This window comes from Lissotriton helveticus, chromosome 7 (assembly GCF_964261635.1).
Source record: "Lissotriton helveticus chromosome 7, aLisHel1.1, whole genome shotgun sequence".
NCBI lineage: Eukaryota > Metazoa > Chordata > Amphibia > Caudata > Salamandridae > Lissotriton > Lissotriton helveticus.
Genome location: NC_136068.1, coordinates 1,073,189,558 through 1,073,212,801, shown reverse-complemented (window position 1 = coordinate 1,073,212,801; position 23,244 = coordinate 1,073,189,558). Strand labels below are relative to the sequence as shown.

At 43.7% G+C, this 23,244-nt stretch overlaps 1 protein-coding gene across 4 annotated transcripts in view; it reads left to right on the top strand.

The window, feature by feature from the left end:
* Positions 1–23,244, top strand: part of TBC1D16 (TBC1 domain family member 16) — a 785,234-nt gene that overhangs the window by 521,994 nt on the left and 239,996 nt on the right. For all 4 annotated transcript variants that reach the window (XM_078654046.1, XM_078654047.1, XM_078654045.1 and 1 more), the window contains exon 4: positions 19,162–19,344. In XM_078654046.1, the coding sequence (XP_078510172.1) occupies positions 19,162–19,344 (183 nt within the window). The remainder of the gene's footprint in view (positions 1–19,161; positions 19,345–23,244) is intronic.

Genomic DNA, 23,244 nt, shown 5'->3' with positions numbered 1-23,244 from the left:
GTGCGCGCATTTAAAATAACAGTCACCTGACATTGCATGTAAAATACAAGTCCCATAACGCATTGCGAATTCATGTAAATAATTTCGAAAGTTCTCATTATTTCTTTCATCCTTGTTGTAAATTCAATGTTCTTACTTGGCAATGACGTTATTTGGAGTGGTTTTTTTTTCATCAAAGCTGTCAGGTGCATAGGCAATCTCTTTTAGTTATTTTCGATGTCATTGTGCTTGAAATGAAACCCCATTATTCCCCATTATATATATATATATATATTTATTTTTTTATCATCGCTCCTCCTGCACCAGGCTCACGCACTCTCGAGTGGGTGCTGATACGCCGGAAGGTGCATCTGCCAATATTGTTGCTCCTTGTCCCCTCTTACTCCCAGAAAAGACGCAGCACTCGCAGGGGAGCGTTCCTTGATTTATTAAGGCTCTTCAACGCACCAGACGCATTTTGGCAGTCGCCTTCCTCTATGGTACGAGGGCGCGCCAGAAACTGCCATTTTTGTCTACATTATTTACAAACCATACTTCCTGTTTCCATACATCAACATAGAAGAGGGACCAACGTTACATCGCAATGTAAGCTCCATCTTAAACTTTCATCATGTTATGCAGCTAAAGGCACTTAAAAAAATATAAATAGCCGCCGTCAGCACATTACTTGCTCCTCATTCATGAAATAACGTTAAATAATAAACTAATAAACTGTCACGAGCAATTCCTCAAAATCTTGCCCTGGATGGGCCAATTAATTTTCATATCTTGCTGAGGGAGGGATCACGAAAAGCATGAGGATAGTTGAATGAAATTATTATGTTTAGTACAATGTATGAGCCTGCCCATTCAGAGCTTTATTATGACAGTTGGCACAGAGGATGTTTAATATATGGAAATGTCATTGCCAATACTGACTTCATATAGATGTTGAAATGCATTGGTGAGATGATAGATCCTTGAGGGACCTCTGCTTTTGTGAAGTACGGTTTGGATGACATTTGTTCTGTTTTGAAGGTATGATGTGATCCAGTCGAGAGCAGTACCCTTTATGCCAGCTTTGTAGAGTCTTTGTATTAGAGTGTCATGGTCAGCTATCTCAAAGGCAGCTTAGAGGTCCAAGAGAAATAGTGCAGCAACCCTGTTCCGGTCTGCTGTGTTTTTACGGCCACCTTAGATGGCAAAGAGGGCAGATTTTATGCCTCTTCCTGGACGGAATCCTGTTGGAAGTCATAAAGAATGGAGTTATCTTCAATGAATTGTGACATCTAGAAAAATGCTGCTCTTTCTATCCGTTTGCCCAGGAAAGGTCCATTTGTAATTGGTCCGTAGTTGTCTGGATCAAGCGGGTCCAGGGTAAATGTCTTTAATAATGGGCGTATGTATACCTTTTTAGGTCGTCTGGAAAGATTCCCACAGTTCAAGAATTATTGATGATGATTCTTGCTTGTGTGGCAGCGGATGCAGTAAAAATAATGTTCTTGAAGGTTGGTGGTGGACAAGTGTCAGAAGGGCTGCCGGATGGGCTGTTTGCTTTGACCAGATCCATAAATTCACTTTGGGATATTTGCTTGCAGTAGTGCAGAGGCTCTGTTAGCCTACTCTTGTAGGGGATTTTTGGGAATACGTTTGTGTTGTTTGCCTTTTTTTAATAGGAGTCCAACGTGTTTGCTTTAGTTGTGTAATGGTTTGCTAGTTTGTCCGTGAATTCTTGAGTAATGGGAAGAGTTCATTCTGTGCATTTGGGTTTACGAAATTTGGTGAGCACTTTATAAAATTCTTTATTTGCACATTAAGTATTTAGTATTCTGTCTGAATAGTACCTTTCTTTTTGCGTTTTTGATTGTTGACTTGTATAACCTGTTAGGTTTCTGTAGGTGAAGTTTGTCTTGATTGCTGTTTATTTTTGGCCAGGTGCGTTGTAACTTTGTAATATGCTGTATTATATCTTTTAGTTCTGTATTTCTCCAATGTGCCTGTTTTCTTTTGTCCCGTTTTGTTGTTCTGTGTAGTATTATGATATCAAAAGTTTCCTGTAGCCACTCATATAGTTTTTTAACAAAATGTATTGTACGTAGATCTGTGTTGGATGTTAGTTGTGTTTCTAAGTATTCAAAATTGTGTGTATTCCTCGGTCGATATGTGGATGCATGTAAGGTGGGTTTAGCTGTGCTGATTTGTAGTGTTTTATGTTTGAAAGCTAACAAATGGTGGTCTGACCATGTGACTGGAGTATTTCTTAGAAATGGAACTAGTTCTGGGTTTGCAAAAATGACATCTAGGATGAGTTCAGTGATGTGTGTGGATGATCTGACGTAGGCTCAGTGTGTCTAGACCAGTGAGGATAATTTTTTGATGGGGCATATTGGGTTTGTCAAACCAAATGTTTAGCTCACCAAGAATGGATAGGTTAGAGTGTAGTGTGATCAGGTTTGAAATTGTGTCTAGAAATGTGTCTGGGAATGTTGCATTGCTAGGTGGAGGTCTCTAAAGGAAAAGAAGTTACAGGAGAAAGTTAGTTTAGGGTTGCATCTGGTGAAGAGGGCCTCACAACCTTGTATGGAAACGTTGTCCGCTTTAGTGAGATTTATTGTTTGTCTGAATATAACAGCTAGTTCACCTCCTTTTTTGTCTATATGATTGTATTTGATAGTTTGATAGCCTAGAGGAACAGCTTCATTCAACACTGGAGTCATGTCCTCTCCCAACTATGATTCGCTTATTAAGGGTAAGTTAGGTTGTGTGTCAGTAATTAAGTCGTAGATGTGGTGCTTTTTTTAGAGCGTGATTGAGCACTTCTCTGTAGCCAGTTTAGAGACTGTGTTTTGGAGGTGGTGTGAGTTTGTTTTGTAGAAGAGTGAGCAGTCTTTTCCGAACTTGTAGCAGGTGTGTCATTAGTGCTGGTATTACTTGTATGAGGATAGCAAGTGTTATTTTTCTATATCATATTCCTCGTCCAACAGACTTAGAAGACTTTTTGATGGATCTGTGTGTGAAGGTAGTGGTTGAGAGTGTGTTAATGAGCTAGCTTTTTTTAGAGTAGTCTTGTTATGTAATAGACATGGAGATGCAAAGTTGTGAAGAGTGGCATGTTTATTTTGTGTGCGTCTGTTTAGGGTGGAAGGTGTGAGCTACGGATGGTGGTGGAGCATGTGAGTTATGTTGTAAGGCTGTGAAGAATTGTGTAACGGATGAGAGGCGGTTGAATGAGAGTTGTTGTATTTGTGTTAGGTGTGGGAGAAGAGAGAAAACTTGGGAGTAAAGATGGTTTAGGATTTGTATTTGTGTAGTCAGGTGGGAATGGGTGTTTCTAGTTTGCGATGGAATGTATTATGAAAGTGTGTGTATAAGATTTTGTTATTGTGGTGGTGTATGTGTTCTGTTTTGATTTTGTGGAGTAGTGAGAGGAGATGACGATGTAGTGGTTTTGTGAGAAGGATTTGTATGTAAAGCATTGTTGGTAAGTGGAAGTTGAATGGTAAAGGGGTGGTGATGTGCTTTGGAAAAGAGTGGTGTGTGAGAGGGACTAAACTAGTTAAGAGTGTTTGTTTTAGATTTGATAGCTGGAACATGTAATGTATTTGATGGAGTGTAGTGTAAGGATTGTTTGGTTGTGTGCTTTTGGTAAAAAAAGGAGGAGGATGTTGGTGTATGAAATGATGGAGGGACGAGTGTAGGTTTGCTTGTGACATAAAGGAGTCTGTTTAGGAGCAAGTAGATGGTAGAGCTGATGTTTGAATGAACAGGGAGTGTGTGTCTGCATGAACTAAAGTTAGGTATAACGTGGCTTTGTGTTGTGTTGGTGATGTGTGGATTTGTTAGTGGTATAGGGCAGAGTGTGGTTTGTGTTACTGATGGCGCCATTCTGTGGTATTTGGGTTAGAAGGGTGTTTAGATGTCGTTTGTGGTGTTTTGTAGTGGTCGTTAAAACATTGATATGTTGTTGTGTCTAAAACAAATTGACAAAACCAATATATTTCGCAGAGCTTGTTACAGTATCTAGTAATGAGGAGATTAGTTTATTGAAAGGTAAGAGCAAAGGTGAAATAAGATAAACTAATCGGGCCAGGATCACACTATTTATTGAACTGAGAAAGCCAAGAGTAGAGCACCTGTGTTTTTGCTGCTATTCCGCACCCACCTCTTCCATGGAATTAAACTTAGGCTTTTTCACAGGACTTGTGTGCAAAAAGCCTTCCTTCATTATATTAACAGTTGCTTAGAAAACGTGGTCGCGTTCCTACGCTGCTGTATGCAGAGCGTGTGTGACCTGCGTCCCTCGTCGAAGCATGCCGGACAAATGAGCTGCCTTGTGACCGGATGCTTGCAGTGCCCTGTGAAGCAGCTACCCAAACACAAAGCTGCCCGCTAGGCTTGCAAGTACCGCACCAGTCAGTCATTCTAGGCCAGTGCGCTCCCTTCGCTGTATTTCGACCGCTGTCCATCCTGTGGATGAAGTTGAGGGGAAGGCAGTGAATGGAATACGCTTACAACATCATTCCTGAAGCAGCAGGTGCTGGTTGGGTCGTGGGCCTACTGCTGAATTCAGTACGAGGAGCAGGTGCTGGGGGAACTTTTCAGTGCCTATTGATTTAATAAATACACGTAGGACCGACGCTCAAAACACCGGTCTTTTTTTCCGATTCGCGTTGGCTCCCAAAAACTTAAAACAAGCTCCATCATGAATTGTTTTGGGTGATTTTGATATTTTCACTATTCGAACTGCGCAATGTTAATGCATACTTACAAAATGCCTTTCTGAATTCCACCGTTGCCAGTATTTAATGGGCAGTGACATGGCAGGAAGTCCTTGCTACAATGAACGTTAGAATACAATATGCACCTTATATTTATACTGAGACGGTGATTGACATAAAGATTGACTTGAGTAAAGCGTGTTCAGTGTATTTATTCATTGTTATAAATAATGGAATCAGAGTTGATTTCTACGGTTTCAATATTGTGGGGGTCAACTAAGCTTTAATCCAGTGCTTATCATAGGTTTGGAGCCAGCCTGCTTACAGAGCTTTCCGGTTGTCAGATGTCTGCTTTGGGTGAGGAGTCCTTGAAGGGGTGTACAGTTAGTAGGTGCAGGATCAAATTGGTGCTCATTTTGTCTGTTTACATATTGAGCGCTGCAGAGGTTCTATGCAATAGAAAAGGCATTTGAAGCGGTCAATCAAGGTTGCCCAAAGAAATTACATGGTCCATGAACAATCTGAGTGTCTATAGGTCATGTGCACGGTATATATGCCCAAATCGTGTTATTTGTGGAACAACATTATGGTCTAGTGAACCATATGTCAATGAGACACATCTCATTGGACACATCCTAACCTGAATTCTTAAATGCGGCCACAGACTTCATGGTCGATGAAAATGAGGTGCAAAGGAAAAAAGTGATTTGCGTAGGATCACACAATTTTATCAAGTTTGACAAGTTTTACTTGTTAGACTTGAGTTATTAAACCATAGTAGATGGAAGTATCCTACTTTGTCGCGTTACCACCAAAATGCAATGTTTTGTGTTCAATAATCTCTTGGTCTAAAATGCTACATTTGGTTCAATAAATGCAAGTATCATTTTAATTCATTCTGACACTATGTATAAAATGTCACATTACCTTTCTTGAACAGAATTAAGAGTAAAATACAGCTAGAGATTATTTTAATGTTAATATCACTGCCTTTCCCTGAGTTAACAATTATTAAAGAGGGAGAGGATTAGTGCCTCAATGATTGTCATTTGTAAAACAAAGATACTTCTGTCTTCCTGCAGGTATTCACTGAGATAGATGAAAACTGTTCCACAGCTCCAGTGCAAACCTACAAAGCAGGAACGCATTTTTTTTTAGATTTTATGCGCTCAGCTACGCTGCTCTAGTGCATTTAATCTTTTAAAACTGTGTTAGGGAGGAGAAAATGTAGTGCCTGAGATGTTTAGTTAGCTCAGCTCAATTTTGACTTGGCAGTCCCCCAAGGGCCAAACCAGAGCTTGTCATTCAGACTGAGCCAGGGTCAGACCTTTCTTTGTTTGCTCACCTTTAAAGGAAAGCAAGTTTAGTAGTCTGTAATCTCTGATGTAAATCTGATGATATCATCTCCGTGTTTAAGAACGGTATAATATCACCTAGAGGCTGACTGGAAGCGAAGTATGTTTGTTAAAGCCAGTCTGCAAGGAAAATGTGTGCCTTATGAGATCGCTGTTGTTGATTCAGTCTTGTCTTTCTTCACGGTCTCCTCACCTTAATAATGATATTTCTGCTTTACCCATTCTTAAATTGAAGTGTGGAGGTGACGGAATACAAGAATAATAAACAGAACACCGCGAACTGTCGATACCTGGCACAGGCACGCTTGAGATCCCATCACTCACTTATCTGGAGAGCAATTTGCCCACGTTGGTGGCTGCTGTAGCAATTAAGTCCATATCCTATGCAGAAACTGTTTTAGAGATGCCCTCAGATATCAGGATAGATTCATTCTTTCATACCTAGCAGTGATTGATACCTAAGACAACGAGTATCTCCTTTGCATGGTACTGAATTCACATACAAAAATAGGCAGACATGTCAGTGTCCAGGTCACTATTACTGAGATGCTTACCAGCGACAGTATGCAAAATACAACTACAGTGTCACAGTCTCTTTCATGGTGTGCTGGAAGGCTGATCCATAACGATGTCCTCCCCATCACAGTGTGCAAGATGATTAATTTCTACAGTGATCCGTCCTACTTATAGTGTCTAAGATAGCAGACTCCTGTAATGTTCAGTCCTGTCACAGTGCGCTGTGCAGGGAACAGCTGTATTAGTATAGATCATTTTAAAATGTACATGTCACTATAGGCACACCTCCCCAGACAAACTCTGCTTGTCCCTGAATGTGGACCGCTCTAGTGTGGGTCAGTATAGATATTTAAGTCATTAAAACTGTCTGCAGGTCATCTTGATTTACAGGTCTTATCACACACATATCCAGTCACTATGAGAATTCAGCTCATAACTCTTGTACAAAGGTCATGGAGCTCCGGAATGGTGCAACACTGTGGAAATGGTTAAATTGTGTGCTTTATTGCAGCATTGGTGAATATAAGAAATATGTACCCTACATCAACATTGTAGAAACTTAACAAGTATGTGTATTTCTGAGGCATTATGTGGACGGATCACCATATTGTTGTGTAGGGGGTATTGTGTATGGGCATTGGGGATTTGTAGGTATGCGTTTCAGATGTTGGCCATATTAAACTATGTTACTGTGTAGGAACTAATATACTGACACTTGGATCCATTATCTTGTACAACTACCTTATTATAAACCGTTGGTACCATCAGCAGTACTATATGTTTAAAAGCAATTTGCAGACTTGAGTCTATTATGTGCTTTTATGGGATACAGTATATCAATGAGGAGTACAGACACATTACGATCGACCCAGATCCGACTACGCTGTTATCCCCTAAATTGCTCTCTTTATCACATTTCCTTAAGATTGCTTAGGTGGAGAACTCCAAAACACTCTGGAAAAGTATCTTGATATTTTTTCAGTTTTGATCAAAGAGACTGACTATATTTAATTTGAAGCGCAACATTTGCTACACATTTTCTTTATGTTTCTTTTAGTGAGGGCCTCCAAGTTAATTTGTTAAATTATTTGTAAATCCTTTCAAGTATAGCCAATGTTACTGGTCCAATCTACGTCAAAATGCACTATTTGGTGCAAATGTACGTGAAGATATCTTTGCGTATTTTCGAGTGCACAGTTTACCAAAACGTTTTCCAAAAATTCCACAGGAAAAAACCTGCCAACTCCATATAGCTTGGTAAATCATTTGTATTATTTAAGGTTTTGGCCCAGTATGCTTTGTTACACCATTTCTTGGTAGCTATACCAAAAGTTACTCTAGGGGGAACCCTCCTTCCCAAAACTCTCTGAAGTGGTCTTTAAGCTTAAAATTGTAAACACCATTATTAGCCCATTGTTCTTAGGATATTTACTGTAAAAAAAATCTCTAATGGAAGAGCCTGGTCTGATCATGTTTTCAGTAATGTTGCCTTCGCCACGAAAAGTGTCTTGGTGGTTATTCCCTTAATTGTCCTGCAAAGACTTGTAAAAATTCCTTTCTAATTTTAACCAGTGTCACGCCAGTGACAGCGCTGGCACTTATCTCTCTTCCAATGGAACTACTGCAGGTACAATTACTGTGAGAGAAGGTTGAGGAGTGGCAGAAGTTGCTGGAATTGTGCCACTGACAAATATAGGAGTACCCTTTGCTAGTTTGCACCAGGGCCCACTTCAAACTTGTTACCCCAATGACAGGAGACAGTATGAAACCCTGGGGGACTCTGCAGGTGATGGATATCTTTTGAGACCTAGCAGTGCCCATTTTGTGTTGGTTGGAAAGGTAGGAGGAGAACCAGTGAAGGACATTGTGAATGAATCCCGTTCAAGACTCCAGGGTGCGTATGAAGATGGGGTCTCCTTGCTGCTGCTTGATCAGAAGCGAGACTGGTAGTTGTGCAGGAGATGGTTAGCACTAATGTGATCTTGGAGTTGAGCATATACTGCTTTTTTAGTTATCTTGCTTTGCTGGCAAATAGTAGGTGAGTAATGGACCATTCGTTGGTGAAGTCATCAGAGGTCATCACAGTCAATATTAGGTTTCTTTAGGCGTGGGAAGACCCACACTGTCTTGAAAGCTTCTGGTAAGATGCCTTGAGTGAGGGGTGGTATTTACAAAGACGAGTAGGGGTGAGCGATGAGTCTAAGAGGGTATCTTCATAGGAAGAGGCTTTGAGAAAGTTCAGTATGTTGATGAGATCTACTAGAGATAGGGCTTTGAAGGTTGACTGTTGCAGGAGTCCGTGGGAAGGGTGAGCTTAAGAGATGTTGATGGCATTACCACTTTCCGTGGAGTGATGCACAGGTGGTTCTGGTAAGGGGATGATAAAGAGCTTGATTGTCTGGAAAAACATTCTGCTTGCTTTGAATTCATTGATGGTGTTAGTATAGTACTTAGCTTTGGCTGATGTGATGAGCTGCCTGTGTGTTGCATGGAGGGACTTCAGTATCATGAGGTCATCAAGAATTTTGGTTTTCTTGCATTGTCTTTCCTGTCTGTTGATGGATTGTTGATTGTCCTCCTGGTACCAGAGCGCTAAAGGCTTTGGCTTGCACATGTGTGCTTTATTTGGGGCATAGATGTTCACATAGTTTTCCAAAAAGTATTAAAGGATGTTGGTGTCAGATGTGAGGGTGAGAGATGAGTTAATGTAATAGGTTGTCTATGGATACGTTTTTGAAGAATCTGCAGAAGGTTTGGTCTTCTATTTTGTGTTAACCCAGGGACATAAGTATGGCAAAATTATTGTTCCAGGGCTTTGGGAGGTTTGCATTGGGTTGTTGGGGATGTTGAGTCAAGGATGTGTCCTTTGAAGTGTGCTGATGTGTTGAACCACTTAGAATGTATTGGCGAGGTTGTAGAAGGTTAGATTGTTTGAGCTTGTGTTGTCTGGGAGGTCACCAAAGTGGGTGGTGTGAGTGTGTTGTATGAATGTGGTGGTGAAGAGATCTGAGAATTCATCTATGAAGTTCTTTTTCTGCATTGGAAGCCTGTAGATGAGATGGAGAGTGGTGGTCTGAGGTGCAAAGGGTGGAAAATGGCATGTCGGAAACTCCATGGAGGTGAGTGTTACTTGCTTGCCTAAGGTGCGGGACCAGGAGGACTTGCATATGCTAGAGAGGCCTCCTCCTTTCTTTTGTGCGCTGTCAGTACAATGGTGCTGTAGCATATGAGGAGAAGAATGTTTAGTATTAGGAGATTGTGGGGGAAAATGTGTTTTGATGATAAAGAGGGCTTCAAGCTTTGTGATGGGCGATGAGGTCAGTGATGTCTAGTGCAAGGAGTACTACAGAACAAGCTCGGATGAGCGTGGAGTGGATTAATTCTCTCTGCTTTGAGGGTGTGTGGTAGTTAATGCGATGCCTACAATCATGGATCTGTGTATATGAATGCTATGTGAGTGTCTGGGTTCTCTAGATCTGGGTTTGATTGTGGGGATTGGCAGTATGGGGTGGTGATTGAAACTCATGATTTTATCTTACCGTATATGTTTCAGTGGAACTGGGGTTATGGCCCAAGGCCCTGCCAAGCTCGAACAGGAAAAAGCCTTGTCTTGTGTCCACCTTTTGCTGGGGACACCCCTGTGAAATGGACACACCGAAAAGTAGATTGGAGAGAAGGGAGGAAGTTATGTCATTTGATGGATAGATGGTTGCTGGGAAATCCAGTGATGTCATTTCATTTGTAGATGGATCTTGGGGAACACAGTGATGTTCCTTAGATTGCAGATGAATGATAGGAAATTAAGTGCTATTGTTTGACTTCTTCTTTCAAAGATGGTTTGGTGCAAAACCAGTGATGGCACATTCTGTGTAAATGAGTGATTGGAAACGCAGTGATGTCACTCCCCGTCTAAGTGTCTTGCCCATGGGGCTTTTCATCGTACCGGCCCAGAGGCGATTAGGTCGCTCGTTCACTCCTACTCCCCCAGTCGAGCTCTTCGCTCCTCTAACAAAAATCTCCTTGTGGTTCCCAGATTTGTAAGAGTGACATGGGGAGGTAGAGCTTTCTCCTCGGTTGCACCCAGGCTATGGAACTCGCTCCCCGCCGAACTTGCAGGGCAATCTTCCTTTGCTCTGTTTCGCAAAGCATTAAAAACTCTGCTCTTCTCTGAGGCATACCTGTAATAGCACACTTTAGCGGACTACAGATTGGATGACCTGTTTGACGCCTTGATGCCCTTGGGCTAAGTTGCGCGGTAAAATACTCCATTCATTCAAGTGGATGATGAGCAATCCAGTGCCATCACTTTCTGTGTAGATGGCTAACAGGGAACCCAGTGATGCCACTTCTGTGCAGATGGATCCTTGGAAGTACAGTCCAAAAAGCCAGTTTGCCAGGAAGTACTGTTATAAACATACTTTGTTGTAATAGGATGTCGGTGTGGAGGGTATGTGACTATATGGGGGCTACAGGGCGCACTATGTTAGTCTTACGGTAACCTGCAATGCTCTGAGTAAATGACACCATATTTGTGATGCCCATCATCTTGTCCCTTACATCCTAAGGCTCAAGAACTTTGGCACCAGTGCACAGAAGTTACTCTTGTCGACCGAGTCACAAACAATGTTCTACACATAGATTTCTCCACGGAAGCCGGGTGCATAGGTCTCTTTTGGTGTCTGGTTTCGTCGTCTATTTCAATGGAGATCTGCTACGAAGTGCTGCAGGCGACCAGAGGAAAAGTGTCCGGGTGGATCTAAGGGTGGATCAAAGATCTGAAGAACCTGAAAGCAGAGGAGACAGAGTCTGGTCCACTTGCCAGTGACCAGGGCGGTGATAGAAAGATGCCACCAGATGTCGGCTGATTTCAGGTGAAAAGGTGAAGTTTGTCTCTTCAGCCACGAGGACCAGGAGGCGTCGACAACGACGAGGAGCTGGATTCGAGCTGTCCCAAGAAGGATCTAGTTGACTTCGGTGTCGGTATCCGGATTGGACCCCACAAGCCTTGGCAAACGCAACCCACACAGGATGTCGAGATGGGCTTCAGTGCAGACCAGCAAGGTCTGTGGAACTTCCCCTTTGCAGGAAAGTTGGAGCAAGCCTGGAGCAACCAGGGAAGCAAGTTGAAATAAAGGATTGTCTACTTGGGGGCTCTCTAGCCAACGGACTAGGAAGCGCGAAGACGTGTTGAGGGAAATGCGCAAAGCGAGCCCATGGGCCACTCGTGGAGTGTGGAGCTCTGAGCTTCGGTGCAAAAGGTGCTCGGGTCTGGGGCTTCAAGCACCCCAATGCACAACTTCGGGATACCTCGGGAAGTCGATGCAGGTAGCAAAATGCAGGATGTCCAGGAGTTCCGGTCCTACGTCTCTCGTGTCCGCCACAGGTCTCCGCTTTGCTGTGAGAGAATGTCAGGGTCAGAGATGTCTGGAGGTCCGTGTCCTGTGTCGCAGATTCTTCGGGATCCGGCGGAAGCCTCGCAAATGCTGTCCGACAAAGATGCTTTTGGTGCCTGTTTGAACAGGGTGGTCACTCCTTAACCACAAGGGTGATGTCTTCTGACTTCCAGTCGATATGGAATGTCCAGGATATATGTTTCAGAGTTTTGTCCAGGGTAATCTAAAGTCCTAGGGACTGGGATCCTATACTTATACTAAGTTTAGGGGTTGGACTAACTTTAAGGTCCCTCCATTGGGTGGAACTGAGGTGGGGGTGGTTACACCCTTTCCCCTTTGTCCAGTTTCGTGCCAGAGCTGGGGCTGAGTGCCCCAGCACCGGTTTGAACTGGGAAATGCATGGAGCACCTAGTGTGCCCCAGGCAGTGTCTGAAAAGCATTCACTGAATGGAACCCTCCCTGCTCTAATACACTAAAGCCTGTCTATGGGAGGTGCCAGCACCTCTCTGGACAGGAAACCTATTGTCCAGGCCTCCCCTGCCGGAGTTTCGTCCAGCAGCAGGAGGGCAGACTCGTGTCTATTGCAGCAGCATCCATTTTTTGATGCTGGGGCTCTGTTTAACTTTGACCGGGTAAACCAGTAACCACTGTTCCCTCGAAGCTGCGCGGCTGTGCACGCGCGCACCTCAGTGCCCCCGAGCGCGCAGTGCTGTGTGTGTGGCGCGCACACACATACCAAGAGGATTCACGCCACCGCTGCAGCGTGAAAAACAGGCATTTCGAACTTGCCGAGGGAGAGGCATTTAGCAAGGAGCACTTGCAAAATTTATTTTGTTTTCTAGAGTGAGGCTCTGGGGCTCATTGTGTGCTTTTGTTTAAAGCATTTGTGTTAATTGCAGAGCGTGATGAGCTGCGATTAACATGAATGCTTTTTTTAAAAAAAGCACACAATCTGCCCTGCAACCACACTGTAGAAAACACAAGAAATGCAGCACCAAACACAGCGTGTGCTTTTAGAATCACCTAAAAGCACATGCTGTGTTTGTAGACCTGCTGCATTTCTTCTCTTATTAGTGCTGGGCTGCAGGGTGATTGTGTGCCTTTTTGTAAAGTTTTCATGTTAATTGCAGGTCATGAAGGGCGCTGCCATTAACATGAAAACGTTAAGAAAGGCGCACAATCACCCTGCAGCTGTGCTTTAGTAAGGGAAGAAATACAGCAAGCTTACAAACGCGGTATTTGCTTCTAGGGACCAGGTGACATATTTGCGGACCAACGGCGCGGACAATGAACAGAAATAAAGTGATTATTGTGAAACGTGTTAGGAGGAGGGTGACGTTGCAACTCATGTTTCCCAGACCAACTCTTTCGCCTCTTTAATGGAGGTGTAACCAAGATCCACAATGATATTTTATTAGTATAGGGATGTTTGCGCTTTTGTCATTGAGAATGTTTTCAGCCTGTTCCTCTGTTTGAAAAAATTTACATAACCTTTAAAAAATAGTTTAGCTTGAATGAGGACGGAGGCCTGGGATTGGGAAGGGAGGAAGTGCCACTCTCTTCGCAGCAAGAAAAGTTGAAAATGACAGAGGCCCTGGATATTGTTTGACTCCTGCCCAACACTGTTTCCAAGGCATCAATACAGGGGTAGGTATTCACCCATGTAGACATTTATACTGAGGAAGAACTGTGCCCATCGGCAAGGAGCATATCGGGAGAGAAATGTGCACACCATCAAGAACTCAATTCAAGAGAAAATGTGCACCACTCTAAAATGCTAACACTGGGGAGAAAGGCATACCTCTAAATATTACATACTGAGATAGACAATTATGAATACGAAAGCAATACTGCACGAGAAATGGGCAGCTCTCTAAGAGAGTACTAATGGCGAGAAATGCATATCTGTAGAACAGTCCTAATGAGAGAAAATGTGCACCGCTGTCAAATTAATGCTGAGAAACAGCGACATCTGTAAAACTAGACATACTGGGAGAGAAAAGTGCTCACTGGAAAGACAGATACTGTAGGACATATGCAGATCTGTAAAACATTGGTATTATGGGCGAAATGTGCATAGATGTGTAAAGCTAATGATTGCACACATTTGTGCACAACTATTGTACACAAACAAGTGAGTGAAGTGATATGCCCTGGATAGTTAAGGCCTTGCTTTTACTTCCTCCCCTTATCTCCAAAGGCTCAGGATCCTGCAGTGTCAGAAGGGAAGGGAGGCACCCAGAGGGCAGAAGATGTACATTCTCTACCCTTAACTTGCACTTCTGAGGGGTAGCCATCAGCGTGGACTCCCAAACTCCTGCAGCCCGACTGTTCCTCTGAGTGCCTACAGAACACCCCTTCCCAACACACCACAGGAAGAGCACTTGACTGGAGTGGAGCTGCAACCTTGGGGCCTCTGTGTGCGTGCAGGGTGAATACAGAGTACTGTGACTGTATGAATGCAGGGTGAGTGAAATGCCCGTGTGACTGCAAAGTAAGAAATGAGACTGTACGAGTGCAGGGTGAGGGGTGTGCCTTTGTACCTGCAGAGTGAATTATGCAAGTCCTCTGTGTGAGCGCAACCCGAAGGATGTGCCTGTGTGAGTGAGTGTGTGGAGGTTCATTAGTTTGCCTCCGTGAGAACTGGGGTGAGTGCTGGGGGTGCATGGTGAGCAATGTGTCTGTGTGAGCGTACAGTGAGTTGTGTGACTATGAGTATACTGGATGAGGTTTGTGAATGCACTCAGTGAGTGGTGTGCACTAGTGAGAGCAGGGTGAAAGGTATGCTTATGTGAGTGTAGGCTGAGCAAAGCGGTGTGCATCTGTGAACACAGGATAGGAGGAGCAAGGTGTTTGCATGAGTATAGGGTGAGTGGTGAGTCTTTGTGAGGTCATTTGCATATTTTCAATGAATTGTTGCAAGGTTTCTTGAAATGTATGATGCAAATGCACCGTTTGCACCCATTTTTTTTCTTGTGAAATAGTGCCAAACTAATAATTAGTCTCTTAGTAACCCCGTCACCATGGTGGATTCAAGCTCAATCGCTATGCTCTCTCGCGCTTCCTCGCACTTTAAATTCAACTCAAAGTTTTCTGCCTCACCACTTTTTAAAAGCACCAGCCACCACTGCCTAAGCTTAAAAGTGGAAGCACAAATCATTTGTCTCCGAGCCATGGATTTTCTGTCATCAGCACTTGTCCTCCGTTTTCCAACAAGAGCAGTTCAAGTATGAATGGCAAAATATGCTAGTTTGCAAATGTTTTCTATATAATTCTGGTTCTGCAATATTTACAGCATAATGCATCATCTGCTGCATAATTTGACAATTGTAACAAAAAATGTTTGTAGCTCAAACGGTTGAAATGTTACAAAAAAATGTGACTAGTGTTTCTGCGAAGTCGATGGCCCTTTGCAAAGGTTGACTGATCACGTTGTCACTGCTGTATTAGTATGTCACCGGTGTAGCTACCACCCACCGGTGTGTCCAATTTTCGCAGCATGTGTGTGCTTCTGGTCACCAAAAGGGTGGTGTGTTTGTGGGAAAACAGCAGGCAAGATCCACTCCATGGATCACCCATGTGATGGCTGGTACCCCCAGAGTTGACTCACAGGAAGGCTGATTGGTGCACGGCTAATTGATCTGTTAAATTCTGGCCTGCCTGCTCATCGCTGTTCATGAATATTCTATCACTGACGCATAGCGTTTTAAATTTGATGGCGCAGTTGCATGCTCATATATGTTAGACAATTTTAGCGTGCTGGTGCTGCCTCATTGGCAATGTGCCTCAATTGCAGTATTGTCAGAGGGGAGCTAGAATACGTGACTAATGCATTTTAATGCTGTGATGCGGACACTAGCATTAAAATGCGTTAGTCGAAAGCCTGATGCGGCCCTATCCTAACCCTGCCCTGAACCTGCCAAAAGTAAAATTATAATAACAGCGTTATTATAACTTTATTTTTCCTGTTCAAAGAGAGCATTTGTTAAAGTTTTTGTTAATCGCAGCACCCATCATGAGCTGAAATGAACATGAAAACTTGAACAAATGCACACAATCACCCCGTGGCCCAGTCTATTAAGAAAAGAAATGCAGCAACATAGCTTCTAAGGTTTCAAATTGATATGCGGGATGGTTTCAAACCTGCCTTAACACCATTCACGTGCATCTATCTGTATGTGAGGAAATGCACTGTCATTTCACTTTTTTAAGCAAAGGTTTGGAGTGATATTTGGCGCTGCACCCACACGCGCATCTGGTTACTGGCGCACATAGCCTTGGTTGCAGTGCACATAGACCTTACACTGTCGCACACAGACAAAAGAACTACAAGTCTTCTCCCTCTAGAAGGGTGGAATGCTAGCCCCACCGCCAGAACTGGCGGGGGTAGTATTCCAAAGTATTTGACACCTTACACGACATGTTTTGATAAAGCCAAACCAAAGTTAGCATTAACCGCGAGGATCATAATGCACTTAAGAGTTTATGATATGGCTGTATCATAGAACAGCTATAAGGAGATGGTTCCGAAAGCTGCAGAGGGGCTCAGCTCATGCTAGGGCACACTCTCACATAAAACCAAGCACTCTGCCTCCAGGATTGTCAAGGGCTGCCATAGGAGTGACTTATAGGTGTATATGTGTCTATATGTATATATAGATATAGGTATACTATATCTAAATAAGGGGTGATTACACCACCTTACCCAGGCTGTGTGAACAGACCTGTGGTCAGTTTGGAAGGCAAACCAGGGGTGGCACAATACATGCTGCAACCCCTGGTGCACCTATGCCCTGGGTACCTAGGGTACACTATACAGGGGCTCACAAGGGTGACCCAGTAACCAATCTGGTATGTACCTAAAGTACATGGTATCAATTTAGAGAGAACAGCTGGGCTGTGGGCCTGATTAGCAGGTCTACAGCCACACTAAAGTTGAAAAACCAGAGAATCACGATAAAAAGTGGGGGTAACCATAGGAAGCAGACCCTACTCTCCTACAACATTGTTCTGCATTCTGTCCATCAATTGTTGTTTTTGCATTTGTCACCCTGAGTGGGACAGGTATGCCCAGACGTGGGTCCCGTGCTCTCCGTGCCACTGGAGTCAAGCTATCCTGGCTAATGAGGGCTGAAACCCCGAAACCGGTCCTAGGATGCTTGTTTCCAGTCCAGGGAGGTCCTGGCCTGGCAGTTCGGGCTGGACTGTTCCCATTGGGCACAGGGTCAAGACTCATTTGCATATGGCTGGATTTAAACTGGAATGGCATGATGAGCAATGGACTTAGGCCCAGATCTCTGTACTGGGGTGAATGTATGGCATTGTTCTGCATTCTGTCCATCAACTATTGTTTTTGCAGTCATCATAACAGCAGCATTGTGATTGGTGTGAGCGCTGTGGTACGGCGTGCAGTCAGGCTGTGGGAGCCTGTGCATGTTCTCTACCCAGGCTGTACATTACAGTCTGGTGGAGAGCATGCTAAGTGCGCATGACAGTTTGGCCGGCCCAAGACAGCCGGCCAAACAGTCATACATACTTAGAAAGTGCTCACCACTCCTTCCCCTTTTCTGTGGGCAGCCCCGCCCGCCTCTGCCTTCTGAAAAATAAAATAATAACGTGGAGTTCTTTTTTAAATTTTTCCTGTGGGCCGACGCTCCTCCACCTTAGCGGAGGAGCCACTGCTGCTGCCTCGGCAGACTTAGCTTACTAGGATTACATTATGACAAAGTAAGTTTGCCCAGCAGATGACTGAGAGCATACTTGCGTTAAGGATCATAAAGGAGAAGTATGGAAAGCGAAAAGAAGACAATTCAGGACACGAGCACTGTAGCACCAGTAAGTAGGAAACTGCCACAACGATAGAGATCACAAGCCTTAGGAAGAGGGACAAACATAACGGGTGGTCAAAGGGCATAAAGTATCTTCCTTATCAATTGTATTAGTAACTGCAATCTGCCTACAAATATGTGAGTATCTAAATATGCTGATCACTAAAGTACCTGCAAAACCAGAAGTAAACTAGAAGATCGCCAATACTATACGATATAAGAACTTTATGGTGATCAAGTGAAGGCTAATAATGCAGTGTTATATTATGTTTACAGAGTTTTTACCTTTTATAGTTAGTGATTTTGTCGGAGTACATTTTAATTGATTAATATTCCCGAGAAAGGTAGAATTTGTTGCCGTGCTGCATATTTTCTGCCTTTTGTGTTCGTTGCTGCGGAAGACCTTCCACACAAACAAGTGCAGTTATTATTCCGTAAGCAAAATTATTTTTGAGATGTTATCTTTCATGCAGAGCTGTTTGTGAGGTGGGGCTAAGCATGTTGCCAATTTGCCTGATTGCCATTGGCAGACGCCCTCGACACTAGTGCTAAGTTGAAATTGATTTTAAAAGGATGCCATTGGAAAAGGAGAATATGGCAGGATAAACCAGAACATTTTACAGCAACTTTGCATAATTAAAAGAATCATACATATTTATTGAACTCACAGAATGTCATTACTCATCTCTGTGCATTCCTGTTTTTTCAGAGTTGGTGTCTGTCTCGATCATGAGTGTTTCACAGAGATACTAGCCTTGTGGTTGCCGCTTATTTCTGGGCTCATGCCGAAGGGGTAATATATAATCCTGTCTGGGTATCTCCAGCTGTCTCATGCCGGGTGTGAGTAGTTAATTCTCCCTAGATAGCTCAATCTTCCGAAGTTGGCTGTAGGTTACCTGCCCAGTCCAGGGATTTCAAGTTGTCCCATGCTGGTTATAAGTAGCTAATATGGTCCAAAGACCTCAAGTGGCCCCATGTAGAGCGTGGGGTTGTCATCTGAACCAGAGATCGCAATTTTCCATGTGTCAGTAGTTCATACAGTCCTATTGTTATCTTGCCATTCCTAGCTCTTTGACTAGTATAAATGCAGAGTGGAAAAGTACCTTCATGAAAAGAAAAATCAGGACTAGGTGAAGTCATGGATGATTTGGGAAACCTTACGTGAATTCATGGCTAAGAAGGCAACAAGCAGACATCTGTTGGGCTTTAATGCTGTTGTTGGTTTAATTCATATAAACGCCTTGTCAGTTACCTTTAGTAACCTTGAAATCATGCAATGTAATTTATTTGTTGACGTAGTATGCCTTAAATGGGCAATTTGTTTCTCCTGCTTTCTCCCCCCAACTTTTATGGTTTCCACCATGTCTTATAGGGAGAGCATAGAAAATGAGATGCCGTGCAGTGTTTCAAGTCTGGAGACTGGCAGCCTGGAGACCAATGGGCCAACTCTGCCACCAAAGTGGGAGGAGCAGCAGAAGGTTCTGGCTATGGAGCAGTTGTGTGGAGTGTTCCGGGTTGACCTGGGTCAGATGAGGTCTCTGCGGCTCTTCTTCAGGTGAGCAGGCTGTTTGCATTTCTTCATTAGGTTACATGTTAAAGTAGCTCAGCAGGTTAATGATCCTACTGCAGAATTCTGTGTAGAATTGCATTTAATAGATTTAAATCCAAACTGGCCTGACTCTTACGTCTTTATGTCAAAAGGGGGCGACCGGCATGACTCGCGGGTGGCGGGGCGGGCACAGAAATAGGGGGTGCAGGCGCGATGTAATGCAATTAAAAAAAAAACTTGATTATTAAAAACATTACAACACTTACTTTGCCGCCGGTCCCGCTGCCACATCTCTGCTCCTTGCTCCTGCTCTCATCGTGGGACAGGAAGCAAGGCTCCCCTAACCAATCACACGCTGCCTAGCAGCGTGTGATTGGTTTTAAGCATCCTGATGGGATGCTCAACCAGGGAATGGGAGCATGGGCTTGTTCTCCATGTAGGCTGTAATGCAGCCTGCATGGAGAACGGGGAAATTGTGCATGACTGGTTTGGGTGGCCCAGAGGGCTGACCAAACAGTCATTGTGCACTTAGGAGTGGGCAAACAACTCCTCCCCTGCCCTGAAAGTGGAGCAGACCCGCCTACCCGCCCGCTGGCAAAGGAAGGAAACCTAAAATGATAATAACTAAAAGTTATAATTATTTGTTTCCTTACCTTTATACTGTTCAAAGCAGTGGGTGATGCTCCTCCTCCATAGCGGAGGAGCCGCCACTGGATGTCAGGCTAAATAATGCCCATTGATCTGGGTTACAGTGGCATCTGTTATCTGCATATGACATACCTCACCCCGATACGCCTATATCACAGTGGCAGGATCCCCCAACCTGGTTGCTTTCACTGCTCTGCATCTCCAGCCAATTTTTACCACATGGTAACTGCCAACTAATAGGATGCGTTCTCTGTGAGGTCTTGGAACAGGGCTTTGAACTGACCCCCAGGGTGACCTTCTTAGGCATGATCAACGAGAGTGGCGCCACCTCGGCTGATCATACGCTTGTGGGTATTGCCAAGACATCGCTTGAAGATAGAACTCCCCAAACGCCTCTTCCCTAGCGGAATGAAGGGCAGGAGTGGACTGATGTGCCTACTTGGAAAAGTCCACCTAAACTGCATGAGGCTGGCTGCAAAAAACACAAGTTAATGGAAAGGGGGGGGGTACCTATTGTGGTTTGGGAATGTGATTTATCAAGTGGTCGATTGTAATGTAAAGGTGCTGTGCAGATGGAATTGTTTTCTATGTGGTGGATGTCAAAATCTAATAACATTTTCTTATAAAAACAATACTGGCATCTGATACTAACTCCACTACAAAGCCACAGGGTTATAGGAGGAGACTATGGCTCCTAAAAAAATGCAAGCATTTCCAAATGCAATAGATATGACCCTTTATAGTCTTTAGTTTGAGTGTAAAGGGTTTTGTAATAGTATTTTGCCAGTGATGTTAAATGGCGCTGTAAGTATTAGGTGCTAGTTTCACCAGCTTAGTAGTGCTCATTTTGTTTTTAAACTGTAATGCAAAGTTAAAAAGCTTAGCTTGCCTATGAGTATCTGTTGACCACGTGTGAAATGTGGTCAGATGCTTTGGCTGATTAGGGCATCCCTGCTGAGTTATTTGTGTATCTAGCTCCTCCCAGCCTCAAGTGTTGCATGGTGTAGATTGCACAAAGTGGAATGTTGCACGGAGAGGACTGATACATGGCTGTGAACTTTACTTCTCTTTTGCATCTGTCTTTATTGTCGAAAGGAAAGAAGGGAAACATCTGCCCACGTTCAAATGGGGTGTGGCTGGTGGAGTGGGAGGAATACACTTGTTTCTCACCAAAGAGAGGCTCTCAGATCCAGACTGTCAGTGGAACAGTACAAAGTGAGTGAGTGAATTCATGAATAATTTCAAGCAGCATATTGACAGAAGTAGGTGTCGATACTGTGTGCAACATTAGAGGTACTCTGACCCTTGATTTTATTAATTTCAAAATATTTCCCAGTTATTGTTTTGTTATGTTATGTTATGGTAAAAGTGATTTATAAAGCGCACGTTCACCAGACGATTTCTTGGCGCTAGGTGGGGTCGGTTGCAGGTACAATGGAGTTAATTGTAAGCCTGGACAAATAACCATGTTTTTACGCCATAAACCTCCTGTGATTCTGGGCAAATCACTTAATCTCCCCGTGCCTAAAATGAATGTGTGTCTGTCCTCATGTAACGTAACTGGTGCTATGTAAAGCGCTCTGATACCTGATTCGGTTCGGGTCTAGTTCGCGCTATATAAAACTCTTAAAAAAAAAAAAAAAAGGATTTCCTGAATTGAGTGTAGGAGGTGGTCAGCCGCAATTCGGGGGAGAGAGTTCCAGAATTGGGGTGCCAAGGTCGAGAATCTTAGACCACCATGTTTTTTGTGTTTGAATGGGCAAGGGGGTCAGCAGGTTCATGTTTGAAGAACGTAAGTCGCGCGGGGGGACATAACGCTGTATTTTGGAAGCGATAAAGGCCAGACCACGATTCGAGAGGGCTTTGTAGATCGTACAGCCTAATTTAAAGAGGAGGCGTTGGGTCACGGCTTTTTAACAGAGGTTTCACGTGGTGAGACTTAGGTTGACCATAAACCAGCCTGGCGGCTTGGTTCTACACCAGTTGTAGCCGGCGTAGTTGGTAGACTGGGATACTGGTGTACAGGAAGTTAGCGTAATCAATACGCAACATAACCAGGGTGAGAATGACTTGGATCTGGGCCTCATCAAATATCTGCTTATTTTTCAAATTCTCCGATCGTGACAAAAACAATCAGAGACCACAGACCTTATCTGGGCCTTCATAGTGAGATCGTTGCTTATCACGATTCCCAGGCTTTTGACCGAGATGACTGGAGGAGGGGGCACCCCAATGAATGTGGCCAAAACTTGGAGTTCCAGGGATTTGCTGAGCCATCAGTGAGAATCAGCTCGGTTTTATCGGGATTTAGTTTAAGATGATTAATGTTCATCCAGTTGCTGATGAATTTCAAAGTAGACTGAAAGCTCTCCATTGATGAAGGGGATGAATCGATATTAAACACTGGCTGGAGATCATCAGCATAGTTAAAGGTTACAACCTCTCTATTTCGGAGGGCCAAAATCAAGGGAAAGATATACAAGTTAAAGAGTAGGGGGGAAAGGGATGATCCCTGTGGTACCCCACAAGTCAGTCTTCTTTTTTCAGCAGAAACACTGGTGAGGCGGACTGCTTGAAAGAGATCACTGAGGAAAGAGGAGATCCACTTCAGTGAGAGACCCCAAATCCCGGCGCTTCCGACCGGTCAACCAGCAGATGGTGGTAGACCGTGTCGAAAGCGGCTGAGAGATCTAGGAGCACCAGGGCTTGTGTGGTGTTCTGGTCAGCCCCCCTTCTTAATTTGTCGAGAGCTGCTAAGATAACGGACTCAGTAGAGAGTACGGGTCCAAAACCGGCTGATGAATAATGTATAATGCACACAGCTACTCCACAAACTGGTTCGGGGGAGCAAGCAGGAGAGGAGGTAGTCGGGGCTTCAGTAGCCGCTAACAGAGTATTTGGATAGGTGATGTGGATAGAATTCCAGCTTGGACCATTAAAATCTTATCCTCAACAAATGCTGATAACTTCTTACATAATTTTGCCGATGTTGGAATTTTAGGGCTGCACACTCTGGGGTCTTGATACAATTTGGCGATTTTAAATATTTTGTGAGGGGATTTCTCAGTTTTTGCAATTTGATTAGTATAGAAGGTTCTCTGAGAAGGTTTAATGGTACAACTTGAGAATCATTTTATAGGACTGTTTATTAACCTTATTGTAGTGCCGGCTCCATTTACACTTCAGTTTTTTACAGCCTTTCTATAAGACCAAATGTTCTAGCTAGAACCATGGTGCGGACAGACCTAATAATGACAG